This window comes from Anastrepha ludens, chromosome 2 (genome assembly GCF_028408465.1).
Source record: "Anastrepha ludens isolate Willacy chromosome 2, idAnaLude1.1, whole genome shotgun sequence".
In the NCBI taxonomy this organism is placed as follows: Eukaryota; Metazoa; Arthropoda; class Insecta; order Diptera; family Tephritidae; genus Anastrepha; species Anastrepha ludens.
In genome coordinates this window covers 148,217,450-148,232,679 of record NC_071498.1, presented here as the reverse complement: position 1 = coordinate 148,232,679, position 15,230 = coordinate 148,217,450, and the positions used below count along the sequence as shown (strand labels likewise).

Genomic DNA, 15,230 nt, shown 5'->3' with positions numbered 1-15,230 from the left:
GTAACATTAAAAACAATAAAACATCGACAAAAAAAAAAGAAATAGAAAATAATTTCTATGAAAATTCTAATTTTCTATGAAATTTAATAGTTTATCTCATGCAACCATGTTACACAACCATATAATCTCAGCTGTCCTCTGCAATCTAAGATTTTTTTTAGTATCTCATTCAGTCGGTATTGTTGCCAGTTGTTTCGTGACAATAGAAACACAATTTAGGTACACTCTTTACTGTAAGAAGTTTAATAAAAATGAAGGGATACGGGTTTGCAACCTTTAAAATATGTATATATATTTAAGCACAGCAATAATTTTTGATTAATTATACATATATAAATATAAACTTAAATTTCAAGTTGTTTGTTTGTTATATAAAATAATATTTTTGCATATTTATAAATATCCAGACAAATCACAAATTAATTCATGCATTTATATATGTTTTGGAGTCAATTAAAATACGAGAAAGTCAAATATCAGTTTTTCTTTTTGAAATAACGAAAGTAGGAGAAATGTTGGTCAGAGTTTAAATCAAATAATTTACCCAACTTGTTGTATATCTAGGCAATTTTAATTACTTTAAATGTATTATTCCCAATTTCGGCTCATATGTTAAAATTCATACATACGTTGTATGGCAGCTCTGTAATAAAACGAACTGTACTCGCTAACACTGAACGCACCCAACAATGTGTTGTCAAGGAAATGTCACATTGAAAAATCTGACCAAACAGCGATATCGTCTTTCTCCGCACACTCATATTTGCCAAACAACCTTTATTATCTTTGCACAAATTGTCAATGGAACAAAACACGTCAAGCAAAGGCAAAAACGAGCGAAACGAAGATTATTAAATAAGCCGAAAAGAGGAATAGAATTTGTGCGAGGCAACATTATTTCGATCAGTTTGTTGCGGGGTCGGTTTGCAAACGGTTGTGCAGGTCTAACTTATTTAAGCAAAACCAGTGTATTTAAATTGTTTAGAGTGATATTGGCTGAGTGTGTGCGTCCAACGAACACGAAAACATGTTTCATTTGAAGAATTTGGCACGTCAGGCGGCGGTGCGTCAGCAGGAAGTGGCTACTTTGGTAAAGGCTCTACCCACATCTGCATTGCAGTCGCGTGGTTACGCTGAATACCAAATACCCGATCGCTTGAAGAGTGTACCTTCAGCCAAGGATCCACGTTTCTTCGACATGGTGGAGTACTTCTTCCATCGGGGTTGTCAAATTGCCGAGGATCGCCTTATTAACGATATGAAGGGCAAGCTGTCGCTGGAAGAGAAAAAGAACAGGGTCAAGGGTATTCTGATGCTTATGCAACCATGTGACCACATCATTGAAATTGCGTTCCCATTGCGTCGTGATTCTGGGGAATACGAGCTTATTACCGGCTACCGTGCTCAGCACAGTACCCACCGTGTCCCAACCAAAGGCGGTAAGCTAACACTCAAATTAATATAGCAATTAGGGTAGCAAAGCCGTTTTAAGAGAAAAGTGTAGGGCATACACGAGACGTTTATGTATTTTTGCAAGCCATAATAGAGTAGACCAGACGGGTTTTCTAAGCAAAATATGATATCGCCTCTGGCGAATGTGAAAATTTTCAATTATTTCACAGCTCACTTATGTAATCACTTTTACACCTAAAAAGTTAGTGCAGGTATGTAATTGTGTATGCCATCAAATAGTTGTAACAACTTTTGATAGTTTTCATTCTTTTACACTTTCCTTGAAATTAATGCGGCAGAAGAATGTATGTATACATACATACATATGTATGTATGTGGCACCATACAGCTGCATTTGCTTCGGTTGTGGTGGTAACATTGTAGACATGAAGATATTTAACTGGTCGATACTTAAGAGGCATTGCATAAGACTGCAGGTCGTGCCTCCTTGACACCCCGGAAGAGTTTAAATTGAATTTGCAAGCTATTCGAGTGACCGGTTTGCTACGTTGACTTGGCCTTGTGTAGTGGAGGAAAACAAAAATAAAAACGCAATGGCATAGAAATTAAGACTAAAAGAAAACATATACATATATGTATGTATGTATGCATGTTCGCTGCTAAAATGTAATGATGATATTTTAATTAATTATCCTTTCGGCTGACTTATCGATTTTGTTATGTTATGAAGTTATAAATGCAGCTCGAATATTTGAGATTTTGGGGATGAGTTATCATAACAAAATTTAATATTTTTGGACTATGAATATGAAATTACTGAGTTTTATTTACTTCAAACACTTTAACCAATTTCATTTTAATAATTATATTATATATCAAATAGTTTTTTTTTTTTTCATTAAGAAACTTGTTTTTAATTTGTATTTAAAACTGCTTGTTGTATAATTTTTGCAATTGCCGGTAAATTTTATCTACTTCCCTCGCAGGATTATTGAAAAGAAAACGCGTCAATAATTTCACAGCTATTCAAAGACTTGTCGTCAGAGCATCAGACGGCACCGATTATATCAAAAATTGAATTTTAGATTCTGAGCAATCAATTTAGTTGTCGAATTTACTGTACTTTAGTTTACCACGAAAATTTGCATATGCACATGAAACTATAAATTTTATAGTTTTTACATTCGGTTTTTCCTTTTCTCGTCGGTTTAATTTTGAAAGAACTAAATTTTCAATAATTAGTTTTAACAACTTTTACTCATTCTATGATATTAGTATGGGTATTAAGCTTCGTCCTTTTTGCTGTTTTATAAAAACGTAAATTTGAAATAGTGAATACGCAAAGGACACTATAAAATATCTACATGTGTATATTTTTGGTTGTTTGTTACCAAAGAAGAAGCTATTATATCAGAAAGTAATGACGTTTATTGTTTGCCGTCTTTTTGTGGACATATTTGGTCGGCTATAAATTCGGGATCGTTATTATGACGCAGGCCGTACTATCGTGGAAACGCCTTCGACCACGCATTTCGCAGTAGACGCCCCTTTTTTAATCAAATATGATGTCACGGCTTCGCTAATTCTACTGATATATCACTTCACATCGTATTATAATTTATTAATTTGTAAGCTTTCATAAGCACCTGTCCATTATTTTTGCGCAAAATATTTGCGCAAACGGCTTAAAGCTTTTTAATGGCCGATCTTTAGCGCCTGGGCGATGCTACAACTACTAACATGGTAGTCAACTTCGATTATTTCTGTGATTTTTTCGACATTATCGACATTTTCTTTAACATTACAAATAAATGAACGGAATCAACGAAACCAAAATTGCACGTAATTAACTGTTACAGTATCGACACAATTAACACCATTCACAATTTCAGCGGCCTGACCTGCGTTTTCATTTCTCGCCTTTATCAGAGAAAAACTGTAAAATATGCCGAATTTTCTGTTTGTTGACTTGCATTGTTAACACCCTGTAGCTCACAACTGAATGGAACAAACAGAAAACAGCAAAATCTTTTTTTAGTGTGACAAGCTTGACAGGGAGCATACATTTAAATTGTTTGATTGGTACTTTGGTGGGATTGGATATGGATTTCTTTTACCCCAACCTAATATTATATATAAAATTGTGAAAAATCCCGTTGACACCAAACACTTATTAACCTTATCTAACCTTGAAATCATAAACCAGAATTGCACTAAGGTGATAGGTTTAGTCAGAGTTAAAAATCTATATAATATATATATATACATATATTTTTGTTTTTAATTTACTACATTCAATATAAACAAATTAATCGCTGAGCACTCATAAAAATTAAGTTGCAAAAAAAAAAACATCCGGTGAAATTAATACATACACAACTGAAAGTGTGCTGTGCCACTAAAAAGAACATAAATTAGGAATATTCTCAATGTTTATAAGTAAACAAATGATTAAGAAATTGAATTCAACAAGCCAACAATGCGAATTATTGGGAGGCGACTTCTTAAATTATGTATGATATTGGTTGTTATCTTTAAAAAAATATACTTTAATACATATATTTTTAAATATGTACATATATATTATATATATATGTACATATGTATCATATATGTATGTATGTACAAATACGAGGTTGTTTGTTTTGAAGTGATCATGCGATTTTTGTAGAAATGCTAGCGAGTCAAAATAAATGTATATATGTATGTATGGTGTGTACAACTATTTTGGCAAAGCCCAGCTGATACAAATAGAACTGTTGCCAAGCCCCTTTGTGCGATAATGCTTTCATTATCTGGCATATAAAAAATATTAGTTGAAATTGCCGAACTTTTCGTACAGTCTATTAAAAAGCACTCATTTAACGCTTAACTAAGTGATTCTATAAATGAAGCTATCAAAACTCAACGGCGCAAACAACAATGTATTGCATAATCGTTTATCGCGTATCAATGTACTAGCAGGCACTAGTACAAACTTGTTATTCAGTTTGTGAGTGCGTTGCTATTCGAAGGATTGTTGTATGTACTAAATTAATTATGCAGGTATCGTGTTTTATGTGAGGCGTGAAATATGGCGTAAGAGCTTATTACGCTTCGTTCTGAATCTATTCCGATTAACCATTACATTAAACATTTTAGCATTAGTTCCATATGTTTGTCTATGCCTACACTGCGAATGGCACTGCTAATATCTCCGTATAGCACTTAAGCAACTGTTAATTGTTTTTACCACAGGTTTTTTACGTTCCTGGTGATATGTTTTCTTACTTCATTAGTTACGCCACGAGAAAAGCCATTGTGTTTACTTTCTCTATTTACTTGCATTTGTACTAATTATTTGCACTAAAATTTAAAATGTTTATCTATGCACTTGAAGCACAATATTTATTATAAAATTTTTCATGTATTCTCTCTTAAGTGGCTTCAGAAGCTTTAATGAGAAATATCATATGAAACTTCCTCAGAATCTGCCAGCTGCAAAGCAGATACCATGACAGGTGTGTTATCGCAGGTCCCACCCATGCAGACACCTGCTTGAACCTGAGCCACCTCCCAGGCATGACAGGAGGCACCTCCTTAACTACGCGGACGAGATCTAGGACAAAACAGACCGACAATTACTGGATCGACAGTGGACAGTGCACAGACAGACAATTAACGCAATACATCGAGAGACTCTTACCACCTTCTTAAGCTCCCGATCGCCGAATGCCGTCATCGGATTCCAACCACCACCCATTGCAGACGAAGAGATCCAACTTCCACAGGAGTTCCGCGTAACCTTGTAACAATTACGTTCTGGATACTGTAGCAAGTTAACCTCCTACCTATCCAGAATCGACCCCGACATACTAAAAATATGTCCGGCATGTGAAGGCACCCCACACGACATAAACTACCTTTTCATATGCCCCATCAAACCCACTTATCTAACACCCCTTTCCCTCTGGCCCCAACCTGCCGAAACAACAAGTTTCCTGAGCCTATCGTTAGATGAGCTAGATGAAGGCGACCGGTGATTACACTACACAGATAGGGCAAAGTTACTGCTACAACAACAACTACGACAGTCGGCTACGTTACCGAAATGACCCGGATTTATATCCGGCCATTGTCACTTTGGCAGCATTCCCCGTACATGTGTGGGGATTGTTTGTGCTGATACAACAGCAACACCTGCATCGAACACTTTTAACGCTAGCTGGATTTTATTATTTTGCAAGCTATGACCTAGATATCAGAGCAACCATCAGGGCAACCGCAGGGGTGAAATAGGTTGGTGCTTAACTACCACTCGATGGTGCCTGGGTTCGAATCTCCGGACACGAAACACGAAATGATAGTAAACGTTTTTTCTAATAGCAGTCGTCCCTCGGCAGGCAATGGCACACCTCCGAGTTTATTTCTGCCTTCTCATAAAAAACATCGGCCGTTCGGAAGCGGTTTAAAACTGTAGGTCCCTCCATTTGTGAAATGACATCAGGACACGCCACCTATTAATTGGAGGAGCTATGCCCAAGACCCAATAAAGTGCATAAAAGCCAATTATGTATAGATATACATACATAAATTGATGTTTTCATGAAGGTCAAGTAGCTCAGAATTTTTTTCGCTTAAAGCAAAAATCCATAACCATACCAATCTTTTCTCATTATTATTTTCCTCTGCATAAAGAGCACAGGTGACATGTATGTGCAGCAAAATTGTCAATCTGTGGCAATTTTTTGTGTCCAATTTTGCTTTCAGTTTCAGATTAACTTTTTGTCAGTGGCAGACAAAAATTTTCCTTTTAGAAACCTAAAGAGTTTCCGACGAAGCAAATGTCACAGTGCTCTATGGCGGAATGATCCAAGTGTCGTGCTGGATACATGGCTTGAATAGCGAAGATGGTAGACTTGGGGTTTCGTAAACATGAACAATCACTTTCTTTGCGTTCCCACGCTAGTCAAGTCTACGTTTCCGAAACAGCTCGGATTTGTATCCAGCCAAGACACCTTAAGAGCATTAGTCGCCAAAAATTAATGCCTGGATGAATATCTGCGGTCACAGCAACAACTTTCCTCTTTTAGGGGATTTTCAGCATATACCTTTAAATCGTAATATAGGGTTATTCAATAGGTGCGCCTCAACTTTTTTCCGATAGGGAGGGCGAACGACGCAATATTTTTTATTTTTCGCTTGTCATTTGTAAACTTCATTAGTATACATTTCATCATGCAACGCTACACACTTGAGCAACGATTGCAAATCGTGCACTTTTTTTATGAAAATAATCGTACTGTTGCTGCTACTTTAAGAGCATTACGGCCATTTTACGGTCCATTTAACAAGCCGTCCCGTTTTGGGGTTATGTGAAGTCATTGGTCTACAGTAACAAGCCGGCGACGATTTGTGAGCTCAGAGCCAATATTGAACGCGAAATTGCTGGAATTTCGGCCATTTTATGCAAAAGAGTGGTCGAAAATTGGGTTCAACGATTGGACTTCGTAAAACGTGCACGCGGTGGTCATGCAAAAGAAATCGAATTTCATACTTAAATGTGTGTTATAAAAATTAGTTAAAAAAGTCAAACCGTTTGTGTTTTATTCAAAAAAGTTCAAAAGTTGAAGCGCTCTTACTGAAAACCCCTATATTTACTCATATTCAATCATTCGCTAATTGGCCTCATATAAGGCGCTTCGGGGCGTCATTTTAGTGCATGTCGCAAGCCTTAAGCGTATCCTCATTAATATCGGGAAGCTACTTTAAAAGAACATTCTAAAGCAATGCAAGTAGTTCCAATTCTTCATTCGTATTGAAATATTGTAAAAATCTATGCTCTACTACAAGCATCCGTCCGATGAATGTGCGGCATATTCACATGGATTTTTAACTCTTGCTGTGAAATTCACATTGTGGGATAGAAAAAACTGCAATCAACAAGTTATAAGAATATGAGAGGATGTCGGGTGTCAATTGTCACGTTGTCCTCTCAAAATGCTTATGTCATCGTCAACAGGCATCGACTAATTAATTTTTCAATTCAAACAAACATTCAATTTTAGTAGGGCAAGTGTCAGCTGGTAAACCATTAACTTTGTTGTTCATTGAAATAAAATGCATAGATAGTTAAATGCATTATTTGTATGTAAATATTTAGTTGAGGAAATAAACCGAAATCCATTGCAGTGGCTGGTATAACAATAGCTACTACAGTAACAACAACAACGTCTTTTAGCAAATGAATTTCTCAAAGCCCTTAGAATGGGTATTGTATGAGTATGATTGTTGCTGTGCCTTCTAACAGTTGACTGCTCGGCATCAGTCAGTATGTATTCGACATCAATATGTGTTCACTTGTGCATTGAAATATGAGCGTACATACATACATACATGCATATTTGAATACTCTGAGAATGCCGCTGATAATGCTGTCAATATAATTGCAACTATGTCGAATGCACTTCAGTTTGCATACGAGTGCATTATATTGTTTTGTTTACGCTAAAAAAACAAAAACACTGAAACAACAGTAGTTTTTTTTGTGTGTTTTTTCTATGAGTTCAGCAGATTTCGCTTTCGTTTTCATGTTTGTCTTTCACTTATACTTGTGCTTGTGCATTCGTGCGCCTTTACGGCAATCAGATGGGCTAAGACGTCCATTGCAGAGGGCGAGAAATGTGCATTGCAAATGGCTTGGCCTTGCTGTTACCCAGTCGCAGCTACGCGTCCCCGCTACTTGTGATATACTGGCTATTTTCAACGATTCTTAATTTAGGATTGTGTTTGGCAGCTTTTTCACGCGCTGAATCACCTGCAGCGTATTTATAATTTTTTTTTTACCATGCCACTGATTCTTTTTTTATTCATATTTAATTTGTGTATTCAGCTCATTTAGCCTACTTATGAATTTGACTCACCTGTAGCGGGCACTACCGTTGCATTTAGAAATTCCGTATTACATTATTAACATTTAATTGGTTAGTTTCAGTGTTAACTAATTTGTTTATTCCTGACTCCTGTAAATTTTCATTTGCTACGGTAGGTTAGGTTAGGTTGAAGCCGAAGCCGTTGTCCACTGTGGGACACACTCAGGCTCATGACCCATTGTGATGCCGCATGGGGAACTAGCCTTTATCCCTCCTAAAACCAATGTGTACTTTTTAAAAATTTTGTAAGATCCTTAATTTCGACAGAGCCGAGATCTTCCAATTCATTGCAGGACTGTCAACCCAAAATGGGGAGTCTACGTCTGGATAGAGCAGGACAGTAACACAGAAGGCGCGGGATCGTCTCTTCCTCCTCGTCGTCATGTGTGTGCACACCTATTCTCTGGGCGTGCCTACCGATTAGGCAGTGCCCCGTAATAAGTGAAATTAGTGTGTTAAGACTGTGCTTATCTCTTCTTAGTAGAAGTTCCGTGCGTTTCGCATTGAGAGTCAGCCACAGCTGTCGGACGATTTCTCAAGTGGCTTCATTGCGTCATCTTTCATTCGCTACTCTTACAATTTCTTCGCGGATACGTAGTTTACTTGCTTACAAGGGTATACCTATATCATTGTCGATGTACTCATCAGTCAATTTGGTAACGATTTGTGCTAGTTAATCGACTTTGCAGTTCCCCTCAATTTCACAATGGCCAGGAACCCATGTTATCATTAGGTGAAATGACTCAGACATTTGGTTAAGAGATGCGCGGCACTTTTTAGCTACCTTGGAGGTCGTCGACTGTTTTGTGAGGGATTTTATCGCCGCTTCGCTATCAGTGAATATGTAGATATCATCTCCAGGTATCGCATCGCACTGTGCCAGTGTCACGGCTTTCATTATTGTCATTAGTTCAGCCTGAAAGACACTACCGTAGTCGGGAAGCCGAAAACTGAAGGAGATCGTTTTTTTTTTTTGTATGAGGAGCTTTTTCATGGCAGAAATACACTGGGAGGTTTGTCATTGCCTGCCGAGGGGCGACCGCTATTCGAAAAAACTTTTTTCTTAATTTGTTTCACGGAGATCCGAACCTACTTTCTCTCTGAATTCCGAATGGTAGTCACGCATCAACCCATTCGGCTGCGGCGGCCGAATACTTACATACTTAACTTAACATTTTTTAGATTACGACACTATTGAAGTAAATATTGATATATACTTATAGATAGTAGATATGTTGAGTATGTCTGTGGCAATACTGGATAAGTTTGACCGGCTACAATATTCCGAACATAATTGTGCCAGAGTAACGCCGGTCATTGAACTCTAGTCTCCTGTATCAGCGAGCGAAAATCTCTATCGTCCGCAATTGAAGACAAATATTTTCAGCAAGCCCTCGATTAATAACCGAAAAATAACACCCCATCGTTTTAAATAATTGACATTTTTGCTGAAAGTTGAAGACATTGGTGCCAGCCTCGTATTTGAAGAAATATGTGCCGCTGATTTCTCCAGTCAATAGGTAGCACCAAACGGTTGTTTTCAATGGATGTAATGGCAGTTGTTGAATAGCTCCGGGTTGCTCTGCAGCCCAAATTTGGCAATTTTCTTATTGACGTGGCCATTAAGCCAAGAATAGGTTTCATAGGTGTATACTCGTACCATATGCTAGCCTGTGCGCGCGATGCAACTTTGCACAGAGCGTCAATTTTCGTTGTTCAGGCATAAGTCTTTCCTCGAAATGTCAATGAACAGTGAAAAAAATTATGTATTTAGTTTGACAGCAGTCACACCTGATCTGTGAAAAAAGCCCTATTGAAAACAGTAAACAGAATCGAGTAAACGATTTTAGCGAGGGAGCTTTTCTGCTTATTATTAAAAGCACTAAGACCATTTAAATTAATTAATTCAAAAGCCCTTGCTTCATACCCAGCATTGACCACACCTGTATACATATACAATGTGTTTATCTAATCTTCAAGGTTAAGTGTGCAAACTTTTATCAAAATCTAGTCATATAAATTTTAAATAAAAATGAAGCTTCAGGGTTTGACGCACCAACGCTGATAAGTGTCGCGTAGAATCACAAAGACTGTACGCTTGATCTCCACCATGCGGACAACTTTTAAACCTCATATTGAGCTTAACGAAAAAACAAAAACAAATTTTTGAAAATCATTTTGAATATTCGCAATATAAAGTATTTTATGTACAAAAACATAACAAAAAGTTAAAAGGCAACCCTCTGCTAAACTGATGCTGTAAAAAAAAAGAGGTTGTCTGTAAAGTCGGTTTACTGACGATAGTTTAACGTGATAACGTCATAAGAAAATACTGATTGAATGGTTGCATTTTCAAAAGAAAATTTTAATTTTATTTGTTTGATAGATATTTTGTATGGATATAGAGAATGAGTTAACATTAACATAACATAATATACTTTAACATAACATAACATAACATAACATAACATAACACAACACAACACAACACAACACAACACAACATAACATAACATAACATAACATAACATTACATTACATTACATTACATTACATTACATAACATTACATTACATTACATTACATTACATAACATAACATAACATAACAAATTACCCCGTATTAAAGCACTTATCAACAGCTTTCATTTGATACCCATATTGTACATACACAACCAAAGGTTACCCGGGTCCACGTTTTGACCTATATCTCGAGACCCCAGTCACGGAGCGGCATGAAAAATACTCTGTACTAAAGCATTCACCAACAGCTTTCATTTGATACCCATATTGTACATACACGTCCGAAGGTTACCCGGGTCCACGTTTTGACCTATATCTTGGGACCCTATCTACCAATAGATATTCAAACTATACGGAAATCATCTTCAATACCTACTTAACAATGTGTGTAAGTTTGGTTTAATTCGGTTCAAAGACACGGCGGGTCCACGTTTTGGCATATATTTCGAGACCCTAGTCATCAATAGGTATGAAAACTACCCCGTATTAAAGCACTTATCAACAGCTTTCATTTGATACCCATATTGTACATACACAACCAAAGGTTACCCGGGTCCACGTTTTGACCTATATCTCGAGACCCCAGTCACGGAGCGGCATGAAAAATACTCTGTACTAAAGCATTCACCAACAGCTTCAATTTGATATCCATATTGTACAAACACATTCTAGGGTCCACGTTTTGGTCTCTATCTCGAGACCCTAGTCACGGAGCAGCATGAAAAATACTCTGGACTAAAGCATTCACCAACAGCTTCCATTTGATACCCATATTGTACATACACATCCGAAGGTTACCTGGGTCCACGTTTTGACCTATATCTCGAGCCCTATTTCCAAAATAAAATATAATCCATGTTACTCGTGGATGATGTAGCTTTCGAATGGTGAAATAATTTTTAAAATCGGTCCAGTAGTTTTGAGCCTATTCATTACAAACAAACAAAGTTTTCCTCTTTATAATATTAGTATAGACAACATATCTTATAAGGTATATGGTAAATATTATATTACCATACATTTTTTCCTTCATATATAATAAAAAAATTAATAATTATAACATTAAAACAGGTATTATTAACAAACTTGGTTTTATTTTAAATTCTTCAAGTGAATCAAATTAATAATAATCAGTAAGAAGGCATATGCAAATACAAATACGTGAATTTATATATGTACATATGCGCATATACATACATATATACGCTCACTTAAGTAGGAGAGAGCAAGATGTCGAACGTTGCCGTTCGTTTGCTCTGTTTGCTTTGTCGTTCGTTCCGCCCTTTCGCTTGCAGTTCATTCAATGCAATGAGCAAGGTAACGGCAATGAGCAAGGTAACACTAATGAGCAAGGTAACACTAAAGAGCAAGGTAACACTAAAGAGCAAGGTAACACTAATGAGCAAGGTAACACTAATGAGCAAGGTAACTACATATGAGCAAGGTAACACTAAAGAGCAAGGTAACACTAATGAGCAAGGTAACTACATATGGGCAAGGTAACACTAATGAGCAAGGTAACACTAATATGAGCAAGGTAACACTAATGAGCAAGGTAACTACATATGAGCAAGGTAACGACACATTTTTTCGTGCGTGCAGCCTGTTAAATCGAATTATAAGACGTTATCACGTCAAAAAAACGTTGCTTATAACTAATATGGAAAACTTTAAGGTACTATCCCCTTTTGCAAAAAACATCTAGGAGCCTCTTTGGAACCGATTTCACCGACTTTTTAGTATACAGTATAAAGTCGGAACGACCCGATTTTATATCCGGCCAAGGACTGTCACTCCAGCTGGGGCCATGACGAATGTTTAAGCTGCTAGAACAACTTTTTAGTATATTCAGAAGAAATTGTTGTTTGCCATTCCGCTTTTAACGCCTTTTCAAAGTCATATTGGGCAAAATTCCATACTTTCGAATCTCTTTTTTTTTTCTAGAACCGACCACAGGTTTTCAATCTAAATTTGCTAAATCGGGCCAGAATAGAACTAAGCTTTTATATTATTTTATGAATAGCAGCAAAAGTTTTTGCAAACACTCCTTCAAATAAATTTCTTGATATTTAGTGTCCATGGTAATCAACGTTTTGCTTTTCATATTACTCTGGCAGATGGCTTACCAAACCAAATACTTTTTAGGGAGCTTGCCAAACATTCTTAGCTTAAAGGTGCCTGGGACTCCCTCTCTTCGTTGCAGTACAAAACTCAGCGCCCTGAATCTGCTTAAATTCTGCTTCGACGCATGTTTCATTGTGCATAACAACATAATTGTCGCGCACTTGTTTAGCACTCGTATTTTGTTTATCTTTTTATGTGATCCTAAACCTTCACTTTACCCATATTACTTTTAATAATCCATATTACTTTCAATAAAAGTTAAATTTCCGATTCTTTCAGAGGAGTGCATCTCCAAACCATTACGTGTCCCCCACCATGCTGCGCTGAATTTTCTCCAAACAAAAAGTTTACCGTCTGATCTGAAAATTTAAAACTTGCTTACATCAGCAAAAATTATGTTCTCACCCTTATTTGTATGGTCTTGCAAATATCAATTTGGCAGTGCAGTATGCCCATGGAAATCAGCTTCTCTTAGGACTCTGCGGGAGTTTCAGAGTTATCAATTATTGAAGCACTTTCGTGTGTGGATTTGCACGTATTCTTCGCAAGATACATCTAGAATTGATTGCTATTGAAAATCTTGTTATGTGCAGTTTTTGCCTTATTTTGCTCAATAATATGCCGGGATGGTTATATTATTTCATTGATTTTTTGTTGGTTTTTGCCATCTTTATAGTGATTTTATACTATTTCACTCACTTCAACAGATGTTTGACGACCCTTTTCAAAACTCTTCACGCGACCACGATGTTTAAGTCTTATATCCATCCATGTGGACGAAATATAATACCAAATATCCTATTTGGTTTCAGGAAAAAGTACCATCGAACAAATCCATAGACTGATAAACAGCATACATAAAGCATTTGAAGAAAAAAAATATTGCACTGCGGGTTTTCATGATGGCTTACTCTATAAATTGAAGGAATGATATGAATTATTACATATTTAATAAGACGTAGGTACCTCGAAAATCGATATTTTTTTGTCAAACAAGGCGCAGAACAGTCTGAACTATGTGAACGTTTACCTAGTGTTCCCCAAGGCAGATTTATGTGACCTTCTTATACTTGCTAATACCAGCTTCTAAAGAAACAATAGTTGGAACGTTCGCGGGTGACACTGCCGTACTCACAATTGACCCAAATGTAGCCTCCCAAAAACTACAGAAAGAACTTGATAAAATAACTCATAAAACCTCAAAAGTTACTTTTATACTAAATCGAAAAACTTGCCCACTCGTTAAGCTTAATAATACAATTACCTCCCAAACTAACGTCACAAAATATTATATCTCGGCATGCATCTTGATAGCAAACTTACATGAAAAACCCCTACTTTCAACAAATGGAAGTCTCTAGGAATGAATCTCAGAAGCCTATATTGGTTACTACATCGAAATTATCATGTTTCTCGCGAACGTAAGCTCTCACTTTACTCAGCTATCTTGAAACCGATATGGACATATGACATTCAACTTTGGGGCACTGCAGCTAACTCCAACATCAAAATACTTCATAGTCGAAAACCCTCAAAGTTACTGACTTTTTTTCAGTTTGCTAACTACGCAGTATAAACATTACACACATTGATCAGAAAATAAATCAACTAAAATAAACTCGATAAGTAACGCCAATTAATCCAGCGTGCGCGCATAATTTATTGTTTGTATGTGCAGTAAAATTAAGGGAGCATCAGCTGCTGTGTTCTGTTTACTTTATTGATTAGCGCATCTGTATTAAATATAACTTCATTATTAATTAAATCCAATTCTGTTTTTGCACGGTCTTTTTTACACGATTTTTAAATAACACGGCGCACTAATATATTTTTTTGCCCAAGACTTTCCTTCTTGCACGAATCTCGAAACCAAAAATGTTTTTATAAATAAAACATAATTCCTAGAAAATGTCTTAAAAATTTGCGCAAAAATAATGGAACATTAAACTCAAGTAACATAGGACTGGACGGTTAACGACGCCATGAGCAACACTGAAAATAAGCTAAAATCAAAAACTTTATAAATCCGAGTTCCAAACTTTGTACAAAGTTCATAAAAATTTCTAAAACTTGTCACCAAGCATCGAATTCATTGAACTTTTTAACCAGACTCTGTAGACTACTTCTAGGTATGCAGTTTCATAGCCCATCCAATTTATAAAACGTGCCAACATTTTTTCCATATGATGTTGAGAAATTCCTTTCATATAAAGCACATGTTCCGAAGTCTTATTTTCATTTTAAGTCTCATAAATTATTT

The 15,230-nt window shown here is 36.4% G+C and overlaps 1 protein-coding gene across 2 annotated transcripts in view; it reads left to right on the top strand.

Moving 5' to 3' along the window:
• The first annotated feature begins 726 nt into the window (after positions 1–726).
• LOC128855572 (glutamate dehydrogenase, mitochondrial) overlaps positions 727–15,230 on the top strand; it is a 28,800-nt gene continuing 14,296 nt past the window's right edge. The window contains exon 1 of one of the 2 annotated variants that reach the window (XM_054090579.1): positions 727–1,439. In XM_054090579.1, coding sequence (XP_053946554.1) covers positions 1,028–1,439 — 412 coding nt within the window. In that variant the 5' untranslated portion in view covers positions 727–1,027. The remainder of the gene's footprint in view (positions 1,440–15,230) is intronic. The other variant, XM_054090580.1, reaches the window with a different exon arrangement.